At 53.7% G+C, this 20,447-nt stretch overlaps 1 protein-coding gene across 1 annotated transcript in view; it reads left to right on the plus strand.

Moving 5' to 3' along the window:
* The window catches only part of CACNA1S (calcium voltage-gated channel subunit alpha1 S), a 74,509-nt gene that overhangs the window by 37,258 nt on the left and 16,804 nt on the right, over window positions 1-20,447 (plus strand). Inside the window, exons 13-28 of the mRNA XM_025387235.1 lie at window positions 438-558; window positions 1,430-1,544; window positions 2,698-2,791; window positions 3,511-3,580; window positions 5,951-6,083; window positions 6,751-6,880; window positions 7,159-7,218; window positions 9,356-9,462; window positions 10,033-10,120; window positions 10,395-10,502; window positions 13,726-13,778; window positions 14,701-14,847; window positions 15,323-15,524; window positions 15,975-16,133; window positions 17,811-17,921; window positions 18,599-18,682. Of these exons, the coding sequence (XP_025243020.1) occupies window positions 438-558; window positions 1,430-1,544; window positions 2,698-2,791; window positions 3,511-3,580; window positions 5,951-6,083; window positions 6,751-6,880; window positions 7,159-7,218; window positions 9,356-9,462; window positions 10,033-10,120; window positions 10,395-10,502; window positions 13,726-13,778; window positions 14,701-14,847; window positions 15,323-15,524; window positions 15,975-16,133; window positions 17,811-17,921; window positions 18,599-18,682 (1,782 nt within the window). The remainder of the gene's footprint in view (window positions 1-437; window positions 559-1,429; window positions 1,545-2,697; window positions 2,792-3,510; window positions 3,581-5,950; window positions 6,084-6,750; window positions 6,881-7,158; window positions 7,219-9,355; window positions 9,463-10,032; window positions 10,121-10,394; window positions 10,503-13,725; window positions 13,779-14,700; window positions 14,848-15,322; window positions 15,525-15,974; window positions 16,134-17,810; window positions 17,922-18,598; window positions 18,683-20,447) is intronic.

Consider the following 20,447-nt stretch of genomic DNA (forward strand, 5'->3'; position numbering starts at 1 on the left):
CTCTGTCACCCCGACTGGAGTGCAGTGGCACAGTCTCAGCTCACTGCAACCTCCACCTCCTGGGTTCAAGCGATTCTCCTACCTCAGCCTCCCAAATAGCTGGGATTACAGGTGTCCACCACCATGCCTGGCTAATTTTTGCATTTTTAGTAGCAATGGGGTCTCACCATGTTGGCCAAGCTGGTCTCGAACTCCTGACCTCAAATGATCCACCCACTTCGGCCTCCCAGAGTGATAAGTTACAGGCGTGAGCCACCGCACCCAGCTGGAATAAGGGTTTTGGGGGGAGCAGGGGCTGGCCACCCGGACTGTGGAATGAAAAGAGGGAAGGTCTGAGAGAACCACAGAGTTGGAGGAGACCTTCGGTCTATGCGGTCCCAGCAGAAGACTCTCAGGCCCCTCTGTGTTCCCGAGCCCTCGTTCCTCCCTCCACACAGGTCCTGACGGGTGAAGACTGGACTTCGATGATGTACAATGGGATCATGGCCTACGGTGGGCCGTCTTACCCCGGCATGCTTGTGTGCATTTACTTCATCATCCTTTTTGTCTGTGGCAACTGTATCCCCTTAGGAGCAGGGTGCAGAAAAGAGCTTAGGGAGGGGGTGGGGGAAAGGGCTTAAAATGGGAGTCAGGGGTGTCCAGTTTCTAGGTAGCCAGGCCCTCTGGCTGTAGGGGAGCTCCCAGGCCCATGGGGTAGGGGGGTAGGACATAACAAATGCAGGTATAGCTGTAGAATAATTCTTTCTGCCAAAAGATGAGAGACTCACAGGGGTGTTTGGCTACAGCTGGGAGGAATTAAAAGCCCAGTAAGGTCAGTGAGCCTAGAGCAGTGGGGAGGAAGGATAGAGCTTTGCTGAAGAGCATGAAGATGGTGGGACAGCCTGCTCCAAAGGTTCGGAGGCAGGCAGGGAGCCACCAGGACCCTGTAGCCGGGATGCTCAGCCTGAGTGCTGGGACCAGAAAGATGGAGCCAGGACAGGCCGAGAGATGAGAGGAGCAGATATGAGGGTGAGGTGGATGGGACTGGAGAGATACTGGCGGTTCCTGAGGCATCCTGGTGCCTGCACCATGGAATGTGATACTGTGGGGAGTGGGGGAGAAGGGCACCATTGTTCCCCGACTCATGCGTGCCTCGCATGGGTCTCACTTGTTTTGCCTCACTGGCTCTCCACGCAGCTCAGTGTGGGATCTGGGACCAGTCTGGACAGGAAACGGATGGTTCAAGGTCACAGTGGATTCAGGCTCCTTCCTGAGTAATCTCCACAGGCAGGCCTCCCTGAGGGCCTTCCGCTATGTCCCTGGACCCACACCTTCCCATGGATAGCTCTGGGAGTAGGGTTAGGTGCTGCCCACATGCAGGCAGGCAGGATTCCTGCCCACAGGCTCCCTTCCACCTACAACCGAAGGCTCCTTAGCTAAACCCGCTCAGACATCCTGCTCAATGTCTTCCTGGCCATTGCCGTGGACAACCTGGCCGAGGCGGAGAGCCTGACTTCTGCCCAGAAAGCCAAGGCTGAGGAAAGAAAACGCAGGAAGATGTCCAAGTGAGTGCTTCCTTAGCAGGAAGGGACCTGGAGTGCTCAGCCGTGGCCATGGCCTTCCAGCCCTGAACAAACGATCAGGGTCCCTGACATGGTAACACTCACCTAGGTGGGCAAACTTCTGCAACCTGCGCATGGAGATGGCTGAGGTCCTTCCCTGTGGACAGGAACAGAAACATGTTGGCCTTCTGGACAGACAGGCCTCAGGATGCAGAATGCCAGAGCCTCAGAGCCCGGCCAGTTGAGCAGGGCTCCCCCAGGGAGGGATCCTGGGAATTCCCTTCCCAACCCTGTTACTGAGTCTCCATGCTTCTGGGAGAAAGGTGTTGCCCTTTGCTGAGCCTCAGGCATCCTCTCTTCTGTGAAGTGGCCATTGGCTTCTCAGGTTCTTCATAATTCTCTCCATCTGTGACTTTGTCAGTGAATTCTTTGTAGCCTGGGACCCTCCTCTGGGAGTGGAAGCAGACTGGTGTTCTAGACAGTGTTCCTCAAACTCTAACTGCAAAAAAATCACCTAGGGATCTTGTTGAAATGCTGATTCTGTTTCAGCTGGTCCAAATCAGATAGGGCAGGGTCGTAGTTCTACATCAAACAGGCTTCCAGGTGGTGCCCATGCTGCTGGTTGGAGGATTATGCTTTGAGTACCTAGGTTCTAGACAAAGTCCTGCTTCTTCCAGTGCCCATGCCTACAGGAATGGGACACCCGTTCCTGTGGAGGCAAGATGGAAAAAGAGGGACCAGCAATGGAGTTCAGACATTTCTAAAGAGTTGGAGCCATCTTGGGCAAACCACTCTGGGCTTCCACTCTGTGAATGTTTATGAGATGTTTGTGAGCCCAAACCACATCTTGGGCTTCCACTCTGTGAATCTTGTATAAACACAGTACAAAGCCACATTCCACCCATTCACTATCAACCAACATTAAACATGGCTGACCAGTGAGCCACAGGTAGCCATGGGCCCATGCTGTGTGTCGGGCCCACTCACCATAGAGAAAGGAGTTGCCTGAGCCCACTGCACTTCCCATCTGGGGGCTGATGCCACTCCTCCTACAGATCCCAGCCCTTGGTGTGGGATCCTCCTGAGGGTGTTGTCAGGCTCAGCAGACCCCTGAGAACTTTCTGGTTTGGCTTCCACTTTGGGTTTTCTTACTCAGGGGTCTCCCAGACAAGTCAGAGGAGGAGAAGTCCATGATGGCCAAGAAGCTGGAGCAGAAACCCAAGGGTGAAGGCATCCCCACCACTGCCAAGGTGAGCACCTTGTGGGGATGTTAGAGGCAGGCTGGGGGCTCTTCCAGTCCCATGGTTCCCCTCATACCACAGAGTACAGGTGGGATAGGTTGGGGAGGTGGGAGAGTTATCAGCCAGGTGAAGGCATCTCCCTGTGTCTGACTGGAGGGAGAGCCAACGAAGCCATCTCCAGGGACTCCTGCACTGAGAAGCACAGACTTCCCAATCTGAGAACCAGACTTCCCCAGCGTAGCAGCTTCCCACGCCAGACCAAGGAGGTACCTCCTCTCCTTAACACCCACTGTTCTACTGAGAGCCCCAGACCGGCTTCCACCACTGCTAGCCCCACCCTGCTTGTTCCCATCTGGCTCTGCTCACCATTCCTGAAAACTGAGGAACTGGAGTTCAAAAAGTCAGGGAACCGGGCCCAGAGGGGCTGGAGGTCCTGGCCTGGGCAACTCAACTCTCTTCTGGAGAACCAAGCAGTGGGTGTGTGAAGATAGAGTCAGACAGGCTAGGGCGGGCTCAGGCCTTGCCCTGTGGGAGCTTGTGCAGATTGTCTGGCCTTGCTGGGCCTGGCCTCTCATTTGTAAAATGGGGGCGATCATAATATTCCCTGTCCCTTAGCCTGTAGGGATGATTAAGTGAGCTGAACGCTAACAGGCTCTCCAGTATATGCTCACTGAGGGGAAACCGCAACTTCTTTTTCATTGTTATAGTCATTGTGTTCCTTCCTACAGCTGAAAATTGATGAGTTTGAATCTAACGTCAATGAGGTGAAGGATCCCTATCCCTCAGCTGACTTCCCAGGTGAGGATGCTGGAGACTGGACTGGAGCAGGGTGCTGGGGTAAAGTAGGGGTGTGCCGGTCCCTAATTGTCCCCGTGGGCAGTCTCGTGTGTGTCCCTACCTGGACCCCTCCATGTGGAGATCAGAACACTGGAGACATCCCTTCTGTGCAAATAAGCCATCTGCCAGCTTGTCTCTCCCAACAATGCACACAACAGAAATACCCATACATTTTATTTTCATGTAACTCAGCAAGTATTTATTGAGTGCCATGGGTACTCAATAACTCATGTTATTTCATGTAACTCAGCAAGTATTTATTGAGTGTGTGGGTATACAAGTCTTGCCTGCCAGTCATGCAGTCATGGATCATACATGAGGATACACCTATCTATGTAGTAATGAGGCAGATTACTCACTATCCAGTGTCCGGTAGGACTGGGGGCCGGAAGGATACAGGGATGAATAGAACCATGACAGGCAGTGTGGGTAAGTTCAAGAGGAGGAGACAATGGTGGGGTAGGGGGACCATGGATAAGAAACAACCGTGGATAAACCACAAACATCTCATAAATGCAAATAGCCAGTGACTGCTGCAGAAATTCCATTTATCTGGACCAAGAAGAGGACAAGCAGAACCAGGCTGTATTAATCTTACCAGGCCACCTGGCAGAGCCCTGGGGTCCAAGAACTCTCTGAGTCCTGGGTCCTTTGGATCACCAGGTCAGTGGGTCCATTTTAGGTCTACTTGTCCCATCAGCTGATCAGCTACTTTTATGTCTTCTTATGGAATCAGCTGATTAACATCTGTTTGCTCCGGTGACTCTAAGCTCCAGGGGGACTTTTGTGTTCCACACAGCACAGTGTTTGGCTCAGAGGAGGCCTCAATAAATTGAATTAATGAATGAATGCATGAAAGAAGTTTGCAAAGTGAAGTATGGGGAGAACGGAGCTGGTACAAGTAAGACTAATGAAATTTCTTCAAATATCCACCAGGAATGAATATTTGTGTTTTAGAATAACTCATTTTGAGTTGTTTCATCTAACAGTTACCACCTATTAGATGGGAGTGACTAGTGTGCAGGTGAGATGGTGGCTGATAGGAAATCTGAGGTCAGGGAAAGGGAAGGGGCTGCAAAGAAATGAGGAAGGGAGGGGTAGAGGGGGTGTGGGCTGGGCAGCAGGAAGAGAGTCTTACCAAGGGGACTGAATGTGTTTATATCTTGCTTCTTTCTAAAAGTAGTTTGAAATGGCTTACAGCAAAAGATATGTGCAACGAAATTAAACTGGACATAGGCAGAGGAAGTAAGAAGGTGGGGGAAGGATGCAAATACGCTAACTCTAAGAATTAATGGTCTCTGCGATTAAGCATGAAATGTGTCTCTGGGGTCTGTGGCAGGCTGGGCAAGACAGGAACTGTCAAGTTAGGCCACTCATTCTGAGGAATAAGAGTTTTAGCTTCTCGGGGGAACAGAAAAATTGGAATGTGACTTGGTGGGTTTGAGAACCCCCACAGGTGGCCATGATGGAGACAGTAGAATCCAGTAGCTCTTGGCTTCCCTCAAGGCCTCTGCCAGGGGCCAATAGGGGTAGGGAAGAGGTAGCTGTCAGGGGAGGGAACCAAGAGAAACCCCAGCTTTGTAGTCCCCCCACCGTCTGATCACAGGATTCTCCCACCCTGGGAGCTGAGGATTTCAGGTACTCAACTTCCTCACGTGGTCATGAGACCCAGTGAATGTGCTTGGAATGTCTGTCTCTTCCTCTATCCCCTGCTCCCATCCCCTGTACCTGGTGTGGTCCTGGGGACTGGGTGAAGCTCAAGAAATTCTGATTGCTTTTTTCCATGCTGGAAGCTTCCCTGTGAAGTTACTATTTTTAAAATCCTAGTCCAGGAGAGGATCACAGAGTCCTTTTATTTCAACAACCCTCCTGCCCCTTGTCGGTTTCACAAATTGGAAAGCTGATGCTGACGAAGGGCACAGACCTTCCCAGCACTGCACAGCAAGTTAGACGCAGAGCTGGAACTAGGACCCAGGTCTCCTCTTCTGAAGCAGAGTTCCCCACTCCATCCCCCAGCCTATGGATATTTGAGGCCGTGTGGACTGAGCCTTGAGACACAAGATGCAGCCACAGAGTTACTTGGGCTTGCTCCTAGCCCCACTTCTGGAAGGTTGTGAGCCTCCCTTACCTACCCTTGACAGCTCAAATCTGCTCACTGTGAAGAAAAGGAGATGCCCAGGCTGAACTCTGCCAAAGCCCTAGGGTCCCAAGCCAGCCCGGTACCACCTTGCTTACCAGCTGCAGGGGCTCCTAGGAGGGCTCTGAGCACAGAAGCCACAGGCATAGCAAAGCATGGGAAGACACCCCTAATTCCTCTTTCTCTCCCCACAGGGGATGACGAGGAAGATGAGCCCGAGATCCCACTGAGCCCCCGACCACGCCCCCTGGCTGAGCTGCAGCTGAAAGAGAAGGCCGTGCCCATTCCAGAAGCCAGTTCCTTCTTCATTTTCAGCCCCACCAATAAGTAGGTGCCCCTTGGCTGCTGTGGGGATGATTGATGAGGCTCTCATCTGTTTCCCTGCCCTAGTAAAACCCCCATCTGACTCTCCATGCCTACAGTTATACTATGAGAAACTCAGTGTTTTAGCTTAAAGTCTTGGGCCCTGTTTAAAATGCTAGTGTATCTGGGAAAAGTAATGCTTTAAACCTTATCAGTTATTTACACCTAAGAGGGACCTGTTTATTGATTCCTTTCTGAGAGAATAGCTTTAGACAGGACAAGGGGGAGAGAGCAAGGGAAGCTATAGTTTCTATGGGCTTCATTCTTTTACACCTTTAAACTACACACAGGTCATAGTCTCTATGTTTCATCTGTCTGCCTCATGGCTAGAGACCAGCCTCTCCCATTTTCATCTGATGGGAAACCTCAGGGTGGTGCCATAATCGCAGGAAGGGGCAGGTGGTGGGAGGGTCTTGGCTGGGAGGCAGAACTAAGGCTTTAGAAACAGAATGAGGGGTTAGGGCCCCCTGTGTGTCCAGCCAGAGGACGCCGCAGGTGCAGGGCTGCACTTCTCTACTGGCCGGGGAGGAGCAGGAGGTGTATCCTGTGTCCCTCCACAGGATGGAGGCTGATGAGGCCAGAGCCTCCAGCAGCTCACAGCTCCCCTGCCCTCCCTACCTTGCCCCACCAGGATCCGTGTCCTGTGTCACCGCATCGTCAATGCCACCTGGTTCACCAACTTCATCCTGCTCTTTATCCTGCTCAGCAGTGCTGCACTGGCTGCGGAAGACCCCATCCGGGCTGATTCCATGAGGAATCAGGTGATGGGCCTCACCCTCTCTGCTGCTCAGCACCCCTGCCCCCTCCAGCCTCAGCCTGGTGCCCAGGGTTCAGCTGTATCCTCTATGTGGCGACAGGCATCAGAGTTTCTTAGAGTTTAATTTCTCAGGGCTAGGACTGCCCACTCCACTCCTTCTGAACGGCACAGGCTGGGGCACACAGACTGGCTCTGACTGCCTGCTTTAGTGTTGCTGCTGCTGATGATACTTTTGCCCCTTCCTCCTCTCACTGGCTGCTCCCTTCCCTGCCCTGTCCCTAGATCCTTAAACACTTTGACATCGGGTTCACCTCTGTCTTCACTGTGGAGATTGTCCTCAAGGTGAGTGAGGCTGTGGGGCAGCCCTGGGGAGGGAGTTTCCCTGATGTGGTTCCAGCCTATGCACACCGAACTCAGGGGCTGGAGAGAAGTGGAAAAGAGGTGGAGAGTGGCAGGAAAGACTCACGGGACCCAGCACACCGGGCAGACCCACAGGTGTCTGGGTGGTGGGCTGGAGAGTGAAGCCCAGCCAGCCTGTGTCTCCCCTATCCACAGAGTGTAGCCCATGTCTTGAAGCCTCAGGCATTTTTCTTTTTAGATGTAGTCTCGCTCTGTCACCAGGCTGGAGTGCAGTGGCGCTATCTCAGCTCACTGCAACCTCCGTCTCCTGGGTTCAAGCAATTCTCCTGCCTCAGCCTCTCAAGTAGCTGGGACGACAGGCGCATGCCACCACATCCAGCTAATTTTTTGTATTTTTAGCAGAGACAGGGTTTCACCACGTTGGCCAGGACGGTCTTGATATCCTGACCTTGTGATTTGCCCGCCTCAGCCTCCCAAAGTGCTGGGATTACAGGCATGAGCCACCACGCCCGAAGAAAAACTCTAGCATTTTTCTTCCATAAAGTTAGCTTAAAAGCAGACCTGGTGGCCGGGCGCAGTGACTCACGCCTGTAATCCCAGCACTTTGGGAGGCCAAGGTGGGCGGATCACCTGAGGTCAAGAGTTTGAGACCAACCTGGCCAACATGGCAAAACCCCATCTCTACTAAAAGTACAAAAATTAGCCAGGCGTGGTAGCGGGTGCCTGTAATTCAACTACTCGGGAGGCTGAGGCAGGAGAATCACTTGAACCCCAGGAGGCGGAGGTTGCAATGAGCTGAGATCGTGCCACTGCACTCCAGCCTGGGTGACGAGAGAGACTCCATCTCAAAAAAAAAAAAAAAAAACATGAGCAGAGCTGGGGAGCTGTGTGATTTGTTGTCCCTAGACCTCTGTTACCAGCAACTGGAAAGGTCTTTTCCTTAAAGAGTCCCCAGAGAAGTGACCGCTGCCCTGAGCTGGATTCCTGGCAGCTCTGCCCCATCACGCCTTTTCCACACCTTACCCACAGCACATCACTGCTCACCCATTCCCAACACAGATGCATGGGGTTCCAGCCATCCTGGGGGTGGTGGGCTCTGTGGGCAGAGGGAGGATCCGTCTGTAACTGAAATCCAGTAGCCCTAGTGTGTACATTCACAAACTAAGAGAGGAGAGGCTAGCCAAGCCCCAGGAATAGGTTCGGAGCAGGCTGTGGTGTGAAATCAGGACAGTACCTTATTTCAGGGCCTCTACTATTGAAGGAATTGAGTAGAGGGAGATGGTGGCTTCCTCGAGGTCAAGAAGTTTGTGGAGTTTGGGGCATGAGAGCCAGACCCTGAACAGACCCTGAAGTTGGACAGGCCTTCACTGGGTAGAGATAGCTAGAGCAGCCTAGGACAGACGGTAGCAAGTGCATTATAAGAAGATTTGGAGACATTGCCAGAGAGGACAAAGTGGCCCCTTTGGGCTGGGATATATTGCACATACAGGGAGGCCTGGGTGCTGAGTCTGAGAAGGCAAATTAAGACAAAATCATATAGGTCCTTCAATGCTGGGAAAAGTTTCAGCCCTGTTTGATTTTAAGGGCATAATGCATTTGTGCAAAGGCCTGGGAGATTATTAGAGAATATATCAAAGAAACTGAGAGGGGAGCAAGAAGGCAGGTGCTGGGAAGGAGATGGAGAAGGAGGAGAGAAGGCCCAGGACCCCTGGAGTCTTGGAGGGCTTGTTCAGCCTGATTCAGCAAGCCACCAGGCAGAAGGGATTGCCCAAAAAGCTTTCCAGGAAGGAGGAGAAATTTTGTGTCACAAAGGAGACAGTGGGGCCAGGGCCTCCCACTCTGTGGCCCCCTGGGAAAGGAGACCCAGGGTTCCCTATGGCATGTGAAGAAAGAGACTTCTGGCCCAGCTGCCCATGGGAAGTCCCCAAACTTCAACACTGTGAGCAGAGATAGGAAATGCATTTAGGCCACTGCAACGAGTTGAGTGAAATATAGAGATTTCTGGAAGATTATTGCCTCAGTAAGTGCTCTCCTGAGCAGAGGTGAGAAGCCCTTGTCTGTGGGAGACAGGCCTGTTCCCCAAGCTCCTCCACCCAGGCTGCTGCCTCTGTCTCCCCAGATGACGACCTATGGAGCCTTCCTGCACAAAGGTTCCTTCTGCCGCAATTACTTCAACATGCTGGACCTGCTGGTGGTGGCCGTGTCCCTCATCTCCATGGGACTTGAGTGAGCAGCGTCAAAGACCAGCCCTGGGCACTGACCACCGTCTACTCTGTGCCAGGGCTTTGTGATGGAAGGCCCACCCATGTTGGTGGGCCCCTGCCACAAGAGGAGGGTCTCTCAGGGCCTCTGAGGGGGACAGGGGTCCTGTGGGTTGTCACCAGCTGGAGTGTGAGTTGCCACCAGCGAAGTGGGCAGCACTCTGTCCTGGAGACTGGCAGGGGATGCAGAGAGGAGAAAGTGGTCCCTCCCTCCCCCACCCTGCGTGGAGCACAACCCCTGCCTTCAGGGTGCTCATTGTCTGATGGGAGGGATGGAGCCTCTAGCCACCCACAGGGGAAGGCTGTATTCTGCTTCACGACACACCCATGAGAACACAGTCCAGACAGCAGGGGTGGCTGTGCCCTGGAGTAGGGCACACTCTCACAACTGGAGGAAAGGGAAGGGGAAGATGGGAGGGTTTGCAGGCAGAAAGGCAGCTGGTGTGGAGGGCGGGGTACGACTAGAGGCTCCACTGCAGACCGGGCTGGCTGGAGCAGGCTGCCCTCAGCCCCCGCACCATTGCCACCCCCCCAGGTCCAGCGCCATCTCCGTGGTGAAGATCCTGAGGGTTCTGAGGGTGCTCCGACCACTCAGAGCCATCAACAGAGCCAAGGGGTTGAAGGTGAGAGAGGGCCTGGGCATGAGCCCCGGAGAGGGATTACAGGGGCCTCCTGACTCCAGAAACTTCAGCCCAGCCATGGCTGGGACCCCTGTCCCATCTCCCTGGCCAGATAGGGGGGAGGATGAGGCTGGGGTAGCCGTGCCTCCCCACCAGCCTCTCCCCGCCTCCAACTCATCAGGAGGCAGCAAGTCTTGCACTCCTGAGGTTTCCTCAGCTGGGTTAGCGGGGTTACAGTGAGTGCACCCCCAGCCCCCATTGGCCCCTCTCTCCCCAGCACGTGGTGCAGTGCATGTTCGTGGCCATCAGCACCATCGGGAACATTGTGCTGGTCACTACCCTCCTACAGTTCATGTTTGCCTGCATCGGCGTCCAGCTCTTCAAGGTGAGGCCCTGCCTGCGCAAGCAGCTCCCACTCCCACTCCCAGCCCTGGTGCCCACTCTCAAGAAAAAGGAGCCCCAAATTGTGAAAACAGATGTCTTTGAATGCAGTTTTTCATACGAGAATATTTTATTTTGAAAAATAGGTCTTCACCACACCAAACACGTAAGTCTGCAGAAAACTAGTAAGACATCATTACATTTAAATAGCACCTTGAGTTCCACAAAAGCAGCCCGATGATAATCTCAGAAACAGTCAATGGGCTTCTAACACTACTGAAATGGTAGCAGAGGGTCATGTGTCTATTGAGTTGAAGTTAAAATACAATTCAAGCACCATCTCTTAAAGCTATTGTCATGCACTTAGAATTCTATCAAACAAAACAAGAAAACGGTTAGTTTGATGTCCATCTTCTAAATTTGACTATGAAACTTCAGTCTATAAATACAACTCTCCTAAATCAAACTTTTAAGAGGCAGCCGTCTTTCAATGATGGTCAATAGCTTTAAGAGATCAATGAGCTAAAATGAAAACCTGACAGCAACTATCTTAAGCTCTTCAAAAAATTAAATACACAAGCAACACAACACGTTGAGACTCAAAGTGAATTTGCTTCAGTTGAATGCACAGAGTTTTGAGGCTAATATATGGCAAGTCCAGATCTGGTTTCCTCAGTGATATCCATTCTGGGCCTCTGTGGTTCTGCTGACCACCACTGCCATTGTGCCATTGTATCTGCTCTCTCCCTGCCCCTGCACGGCTTCTCCTTGGGGAGGGAGCCCTTCCTCCCAGAGCCCTGCAGCCATTCCTCTCCCTTCCCACCCTTGCCCACTTCCTCCCATCCTGCCAGGCCTGTCTGTGCCAAGCATATGCCCTATCCCAGACCCACACTCCGCCTCCCTCAGTGCAGCTGGGCTGTGGCAGCCCATCTTCCCTGCTGGTATGTCTGGCATCATCCACATCTACCGGGAGCTCCTAAGGCTGAGAGTTCATCGTCTCACATCTGGAGCCAACCTTATTCTTTTCTCACTTTCTTAGGGGAATACAGCTATTCAGTTCCTCTCTAGGAATCAGCCCTACAAAGATGTCCCTCCCACAGAACCCTGATTTCCAGATGTCTCTGGCCCTCAGATCATTTGCAGGACAAAGAAATTGATTTCTGAATATACACCAACACCTTTGACACTTCCTGCATGACCCAGCTGCTCCTCCTACCACCAAAGCACAATCTTTCAAAGTCATGATTACATAACCTCAGTCAGTCTTAGACAGGCAATGGCATCATCTTACAATCATTCATTCATTCAACAAACATGTACGGAGCATGTTTTCCATACATGAGCCAGGGCCTCTGCTAGAGCTGAGGGCCTTACAAGCCAAATCCTCCCAGAGGGCAGGGAACAGGCTATGAGAGAAACAGCAGCGTGAAGCTCCCAGAGGACCTTCGGGGGTAACAGGTCTTGTCGGTCCCTGTCCTGGAGGGATAAGAGGGATGGGAATATTTATTGTGTCTGGCCACTCTGCCAGCTGCATGTGGCCTTCTCCCCCTGGCCCAGCTGAGGGCTGTCCACCTCCTGCCCCCCAGCCCCTTCCTCTGCCAGGCTTGGGTCCCCAGAATCCCCTGAGGGCAGAGTCTGTGTCTGCCTCATCCCTTCATCTGGCCCCCTGCCCAGGGGCTAGTGCAGAGGAGGCCCACCAGACACGCTCCCTGAAGGAATGAATGAGCCGCTGCCCTTCCTCTGGCTTCCACGTCCCTTCCAGACAAGCAAGAGCAATTGCCTGTCAACACCCAACTCTCGCCATGCTTTAGTCTGTCATTAAAAGACCCCCCAGTTCCTGCCTTCCAGGAAGTCCTAGAAGCATAACACTGCCAATTGGCATTTGATGTTGCATTTGACTCCGTGGAAGCTTGCCACGTGCATTCCACGTTATAGCAGAGAGTCAAGCTTTGCTTCCCATAGTAAATTGTGCATTTGATGTTAAGTGCCCAGGATCTGCCCAGCGGCAGCTCTATCCACTCCCTGCTTACCCCCCAGTACCACCTGCCTCACCTTCACCCTCTGCTCCAGCAACTATAAAAAGGGCATGTAGTAGGAACAGTGCAGACCTATGCGGCAGGGGCAGTGGGGAGCAAGGTCCAGCTGTGTCTTTAGCTAGTGCTGTGTCCTTGGCCGAGGCAGTTTCCCTATCTGAGTCTTTGAAGGAACTGCACCAGAATCCGTGGATCTCAAGCCTGATTTAGCCTCCTTAAGACCTAGCCACCCTGCTGGGCATGGTGGCTCACGCCTGTAATCCTAACACTTTGGGAAGCCAAGGTGGGCAGATCACTTGAGGTTGGCAGTTCAAAACCAGCCTGGCCAACATGGTGAAACCCCTTCTCACTAAAAATACAAAAATTAGCTGGGCATGATGGCACATACCTGTAACCCCAGGTACTCAGGAGGCTGAGGCAGGAGAATTGCTTGAATCGGGGAGGCGGAGATTGCAGTGAGCCGAGATCATACCACTGCACTCTTGCCTAAGTGACAGAGCGAGCTTAAAAAAAAAAAAAAGACCTAGGTATCCACTACTTTCATTCAAACATGTTGTTCAGGGGTCCAGTCTGTGACACAGATAAAAGGAGCAACTGCTCTGGCCAAAGTCAGTGCAGAGGAGCACAGAGCCCCCCTACCCAGGCCTTGGGCTAGGACATGGGACCCTGCTTGACTTTGAGACAAGTTGAGTCATCAGAGCCCAGCTGGGCTCCAACTCTGCGGCTCCTGCCCCACTGGCAGGAGGATGGTGGTGGGAGGTGGGCAGCCCCTCCTCCTCGTTCCATAATGGGAGACCGAAGAAGGCCTTCTGCAGCAGTACGGGATGTGAGGGGCTCAGAGGCTCAGCTCCCCGATGGAGGGGCAGGGGCAGAGCTGCACTCATGTACATCCCCTCAGCCCATCAGGGGCACTCAGTAAATGCCCCTCTGAGGCACTGCCTTCTCGGTCTTGGCAGCATCTAGGCTGGGTGGGAAAGCCTGGGCGAGCTGTGGGAATGAATGATGGTGAAGAAAGGAGACTGCTCTGGGGCCCTGCCCCAAGGGCGAGTTCATGCCTCTGAGAGGAAGAGATCCTTTTTGCAGATGCTTGCCTTCCCTCCCCGCTTCCACTGTTCACTCCCAGAGCCCACTTTTCTATCCTGTTTCCATGACAACATACCTCCCTCCCTCCCTCCCTCTTTCTCCTGGCTGCAGGGGAAGTTCTTCAGGTGCACCGACTTGTCCAAGATGACAGAGGAGGAGTGCAGGTACACGGGGCAGGGAGCACGGCAGGATGGTCACAGGGCAGGGAGCACTGTGGGACAGTCACGGGGCAGGGAGCACAGCAGGATGGTCACGGGGCAGGGAGCACTGCGGGATGGTCATGGGGCAGGGAGCACGGTGGGATGGTCACGATGCAGGGAGCACTGTGGGACAGTCACGGGGCAGGGACCACAGCGGGATGGTCACGGGGCAGGGAGCACTGCGGGATGGTCACGGGGCAGGGAGCATGGTGGGATGGTCACGATGCAGGGAGTACTGCAGGACAGTCATGGGGCAGGGAGCACGGCGAGATGGTCACGGGGCAGGGAGCACTGTGGGACAGTCACGGGGCAGGGAGCACGGCAGAATGGTCACGGGGCAGGGAGCACCGTGGGACAGTCACGGGGCAGGGAGAGTGGCGGGATAGTCACGGGCAGAGAGCGTGGCAGGACGGTCATGGGGCAGGGAGCACTGCAGGACAGTCACAGGGCAGGGAGAGCAGTGGGACAGTCACGGGCAGAGAGCACGGTGGGACAGTCACTGGCAGAGAGCGCGGCGGGAGGGTCACAGGGCAGGGAGCACTATGGGACGGTCACAGGGCAGGGAGCACCGTCGGACGGTCACAGGGCACGGAGAACTGCGGGACAGTCACGGGGCACGGAGAACTGCAGGACAGTCACGGGGCAGGGGATTGTGTGTTGGTGGATGATGGCCCTTCAAGCTGGAAACTGGGGAAGCTCAGCCTTTAGGCCTAAGAGGGATGCTCACAGAGGCCCCTTTCCTCGGGCTTGCCCAGCGATGTCCCCTCGGGTCCCAGATCCAGACCTTCATTTCTCCTGCACACCCCCCACCCAGGGCCCAGAGGATGTGGGTGGGGCAAGGCAGCCCAGCCGTGCCCTGTGGAGTGACTGGGCCTCACTGCCACAGGGGCTACTACTACGTGTACAAGGACGGGGACCCCATGCAGATAGAGCTGCGTCGCCGTGAGTGGGTACACAGCGACTTCCACTTCGACAATGTGCTCTCAGCCATGATGTCCCTCTTCACGGTCTCCACCTTCGAGGGATGGCCTCAGTGAGTGGGGGCTGGGGCCTGGGTCCCTCATGGGCGTGGTCAGGTAGGACCAGGCAGCCAGCCTGCCCTTCTGCAGCCCCCATGGTGCTACTGCTATCTGTGGCAGGTGCCCAACAAACCCACCAACTCTCTGATGGTTTGATGGTATGTTGACTGGTCACTCCAAAGTAGGCCTGACCAGGGGGCTCTGACAAAATGTACTCAGTCCCCCATAGGTGTATGCCTCTCTGCCCACAGGGCAGATTGTTAATACTGATTGACTAGGGATAGATGGAGCAACCTCTGGAAAGGCAGGGCCATTCCAGGGTTGGGTCTGGTCTTTCCTGGCCCTGTCCTAACTCCTGTCCCATAACTTGACTGTTGAGAAGGCTCCCTTGGCTCGCCACAGCCAGTGGGATAAGGCCCATCCTTCCCAGCCTGACTCTCTGCCTTGTCACCCCGCCCAGCCTGTCCTCTCTTCTCTGCCCATCCCCAGGCTGCTGTACAAGGCCATAGACTCCAATGAGGAGGACGTGGGTCCCATCTACAACAACCGTGTGGAGATGGCCATCTTCTTCATCATCTACATCATCCTCATTGCTTTCTTCATGATGAACATCTTCGTGGGCTTCGTCATTGTCACCTTCCAGGAGCAGGGAGAGACTGAGTACAAGAACTGTGAGCTGGACAAGAACCAGGTGCCTGGGCCACCTGCCAGAGGTGGAGGGCAGAGCTCCAGCAGACCTCCTGCTGGCCCGAGCCCTAGGTCCAGCCAGGGAAAAGAGGCCTAAGGGTGACCCCAGAACCGCATTTGATGCCAAGCCCTGGCCTCCATGCACCCTACCCTATCTCCAGCCTGAAGCAATACAAGTTGGTAGAGTGGGTCTTCTCGTGGAACCTCATGATGCCCAGAGAAAGGAAGCCCTTCAGACCCCGAGGCTAGTCTAGAGCACCCATGGGAATGGGCTGTGATAACTCAAGGGGAACCCAAGAGCCCAACAAGATTCTTCCCCTAAACAGTGCAGAGTCCTCAGCCACAGCCTCTGGCCACAACTGCTCCTGACTTGCCCGTCAAGCCCATGGACGTGGGTGTGGAGAGGGAGGGAGGGGCCTCTTGGTGCTGACCTGTCCTGTTGTGTGTGTTGCAGCGCCAATGTGTACAGTACGCCCTGAAGGCCCGCCCACTGAGGTGCTACATTCCCAAAAACCCATACCAGTACCAGGTGTGGTACGTTGTCACCTCCTCCTACTTTGAATACCTGATGTTTGCCCTCATCATGCTCAACACCATCTGCCTTGGCATGCAGGTAAGGGCTCCCCAGGAGACAAATGTCTGATCAGATTGGGACCTGGGCCTTGGGTAGGGCAGGGTGAGTAGGGCAGGATAGCCCGGATTCCCCCCAGCAGACATGTCCTGTGTACTGTGTGCTGAGGCGCTACATGGAATACAGAAGTGAACTGCACCCAGGCCTTGACACCAGGCACTTATGGCTTATTAAGGAGGTAATTCGAGCATAAAAATAGTATGGTAATTCTGCAAACAGGAGATAGCTATCACAGAAGGAAGAGAAAGTGTGGGAAGTAGAAAGTGCTTTCTCTGTTTTTCTTCTGCTGTTGCAAATCTGGATGGTTGAGTTGGCTGGAATCTTGGCTCTGGTCCCAAGAAAAATGGATTTAGTATTTGCAAAACAGGTGTCTCTCTTGGGAGTTGAGCACCGTTTATAGACAATATCATAATTAGCAGCATCGTTATCAAGCCTTGGTTAAGCATCTGATTCCTTAAGCCCTGTATAAATAGGATGGTGCAGCTAGGCTTCCTGCTCGTAAAAGCCCGAGACACACCCAATGATAAGAACACACACTGCAGGCCGGGCGCAGTGGCTCACACCTGTAATCCCAGCACTTTGGAAGCCCGAGGCGGGCGGATCACGAGGTCAGGATATCGAGACCATCCTGGCCAACACGGTGAAACCCCGTCTCTACTAAAAATACAAAAAATTAGCCGGGCGTGGTGGCGGGTGCCTGTAGTCCCAGCTACTCAGGAGGCTGAGGCGGGAGAATGGCGGGAACCCAGGAGGCGGAGCTTGCAGCGAGCCCAGATCACGCCATTGCACTCCAGCCCGGGCGACCGAGCGAGACTCCGCCTCAAAAAAAAAAAAAAAAAAAAAAAGAACACACACTGCTAGGTCATGATGATATGGAAAGACAATCATTGAGCCAGGAGGCCCAGGTCACAGAGGATCATCAGCACTGCCTTGTGTTTGGGGCCGAGTCAGGCAGCAGAATTGGACAGTCCTGCCGAGGCAGGGCAGGGTGGAGGCAGTCATTGGATCCTCCCAAACTACCTGGAAGGTTTTGTGGAAGAGGTAGAATTTCATCCACTTTCTAATAAAATGGTCAGAGATCTCTGGGAAAACTTACAAGGAAGTAGATTTAAGGAGGGTCATAGTGGTGGGTGACAGGGGCCTCACCATCGTGCCTCACCATCACTGGGGGTGGTGTGCAGACACAGTAAGCTTGGTGAGCTCTCGGCTTCCCACTAGTAGACAGTGATAACACGGACTGTGGAACCCAGGCGTCTTCTTTCCTAGTCCTGTACCCAAATGACTAAACAGAACCTGTCACAGAGCCCTGGCTGGACGACCTCCCATCCTGGTCCTCCCAGATCAGATATGTAAACGAGCTCTGGCCCTGCAGCCCTGCATGTAAATGAACACACTCGACAGGACTTGGAATTGGAGCCCCTCCCCTCCTGTGTTACCTCTTTTGTGGTGGTGGGGTAGGGGGAGGATGTTCATAAAATTTGGTGGAACTCAGGGGATTGCCAAAGCAGCTTCTAGTTTTCTGAGCTAAAACAAGGTGAGCAGGGGGCCCAAGAAAGGGTTGGGGCCTGCCCAGGAAGAGGCAGGGGCTCTGGGAATGCAATCTACAGGGTGGGCAAACCCGGCCCATCCTGACCCACTGCTCCTGTGTCCCCTCCACAGCACTACAACCAGTCAGAGCAGATGAACCACATTTCAGACATCCTCAATGTGGCCTTCACTATCATCTTCACCCTGGAGATGATCCTCAAACTCATGGCCTTCAAGGCCAGGGTAAGTGTAGGGGCTGCAGGGCCAGTTGAAAAGCTGGGGTTGGGGAGGTGGGGCCTTCCAGTGGAACATCCACCCCATCCCTCATCCTATCAGGGCCCCTTTGCCCAGCACTTCTGCTCCCAACTTGCTCCTTTGCCCACTTCCACCTTCAGACAGGGCAGGCAAATCTTCATGCAGCCAGAATTGACCGATGACAGAAAGACTCTGGATGCCTCTTCCTTTGAGCTTCTCTTACATTCTCGCCTGCCCTGAAGTTTCTGAAGAACAGGCCCAGGGCTGGGGGAAAATCTTGCCTTGTCTCTTTGATTCTCAAGTCCATTCCCATGGTTCCCAGCACAGCCCTGTCAGTTCTGCACTGTAAAGCCCCAGACAGGATGTTCAGTGGGGTTCAGGGGATGAAAGATATCTCTATCTGGACCAGGACCCCAAATCCTGAGTTCCCAATGATTCTACCCCCCCCCCCCACTGCTTTCTGCTCTGGAGGAGGGGAAATGAAGAGGAGGGTTGGAGTGGGGGAGCCCACTGGAGCACCAGTAGGGAGGTGGAGTCAGGGCACCTCACCTTGACCTGACCCGCAGCTCCACATTAACTCGAGTGGGACACTGTCCTCTGCTAGCAGCCAGAGTTCCTTTCTCCCAAAGCTCACCCCCTCGCTCTTCCATCCTTTTCCCTCCCAGGGTTACTTTGGAGACCCCTGGAATGTGTTTGACTTCCTAATTGTCATTGGCAGCATCATTGATGTCATCCTCAGCGAGATCGACGTGAGTATCAGGCAGGCAGAGCCATCACTAACGTGGGTCCAAGAGCATGTGTTCAGTCCACAGATATTTGTGGGTTGCCCACTGTGTGTGCAACATGGAACCCCAGGGGTTAAAAAGATGGAATGACAAGTCGTGGCTTCTCCCCTCAAGGGACTATCATCCTGCTGGGCGAAGAGATAACTCAGATACCAGGGAGACGCAAGGGGTGTACCTACTACACTATCAAAGGCAAGAGCTGTAATGGAAAGGAAAGTCATCTCTGAGTGGGGTGGTCAGAGAAGGCTTCATGGAGGTGGTGCCATCTGCCTGAAGGAAAGGGAGGTGGTGACTGGAGTTGGAGAGGAGATCTAGCACCTCAGGCAGGGCTATTGTAGGAGAGGCACAGAGCAGGAAATGCAAAGAAGGTTCAGGGCATGCTGAGTGGTCCAATTTATCGGAAGCATAAGAACATGCAGACACGAGAACAGAGAGGGCGAGGCTGGAGAGCTAAGCGGTGAGAGGGGGCTTCAGCTTTATGGAGCAGGCAGTGGAAAGTCACTAAAGGTTTTTAAACAGGGCAGTGGGAGGATTAGAGTCCTACTTCTTTTTTAAAAATATGTTTTTGGAATATGCAGATGGGGTCTCACCATGTTGCCCAGGCTGGTCTCCAATTCCTGGGCTCAAGTGCTCCACCTGCCTCAGCCTCCCAAAGTGCTGGGATTACAGGTGTGAGCCACCATGCTGAGCCCTTAGAGCTCTGCTTCTAAAAAGCTAGCCTGGAGGTGAGCGACAGGAAGTCAGAATGACTAAAATTAAGAGACCCGGTTAGAAGACTCACTCATTTATTTCTCAAATATGTACTGGGCACCTCCCATGTGCCAGGCTAGGTTCTTGCTGCTGAGATACAGCAGTGAACAAAATTGTGGAACAAACTGGCAATAAATCAATCCATCCCTAATACGACAGGTATGACAAATACATAGTATTATACAGAAACATAAAGGGAAACAGGGGCTTAGCGTGGAAGAGCATGGGAGGGTGGTGTCCATATGACACTGTAGCAGAGACCTGAAGAAAGCAAGGCCATGAGCCATGCCAGAACGGGGGCCAGAGTGCTGGCAGAACAGGATGCCAGTACAAAGGCCCTGCAGCAGGATGGTACTTGCTGAGTTGGAGGAAGAGCAGGAGGCCCTTGTAGCTGGAGGAGAGAGTGGTGGAGATGAGGTGAGAGAGTGGTGGAGATGAGGTAGGAGAGAGAAGGCAGGGGCCAAATCATCTAGGCCCTTGAAGGCCACGGTTACAATCTTGGATTTTATTCTGAGGGAGACGAGAGCCCTTTGGAGGGTTTAAGTGAGAACAGACTTTAGTTCTAAAACAATCACTGTGGCTGCTGTGTTGTGAACAAGCTAAACTGCAGGGGACACGAGGGCTGAGCCAGTGAGAGCAGTCAGGCGGTTCCCACAGTGATCCAAGTGAGAGGCGATGGGGGCTGGGGCTGGCTGTGGAGGCCGTGAGAAGGGATCCATGTCTGGATCTATTTTGAAGGTTGAGCTGATAGGAAGGCTCCCAGGATCTGGACCAAGGGGATGAGGCCTTGGCAGTGGAATGAGAAACAGCAGTAGGACCTGCCTTGTGAGGGGGATGAAAGGAGCAGGGAGGCAGTTCCAGCCGGAGAGGTCCACATTCAAGGTCTTAGAAGCGGAACCCTCCAGAGGCTGCCTTGCCGAGGGTCTGCAGCTGCAGGTTGCTGCAACGATGGAGGGCGGAGACTATCCAAGAGCTAGAG

This window comes from Theropithecus gelada, chromosome 1 (genome assembly GCF_003255815.1).
Source record: "Theropithecus gelada isolate Dixy chromosome 1, Tgel_1.0, whole genome shotgun sequence".
In the NCBI taxonomy this organism is placed as follows: Eukaryota; Metazoa; Chordata; class Mammalia; order Primates; family Cercopithecidae; genus Theropithecus; species Theropithecus gelada.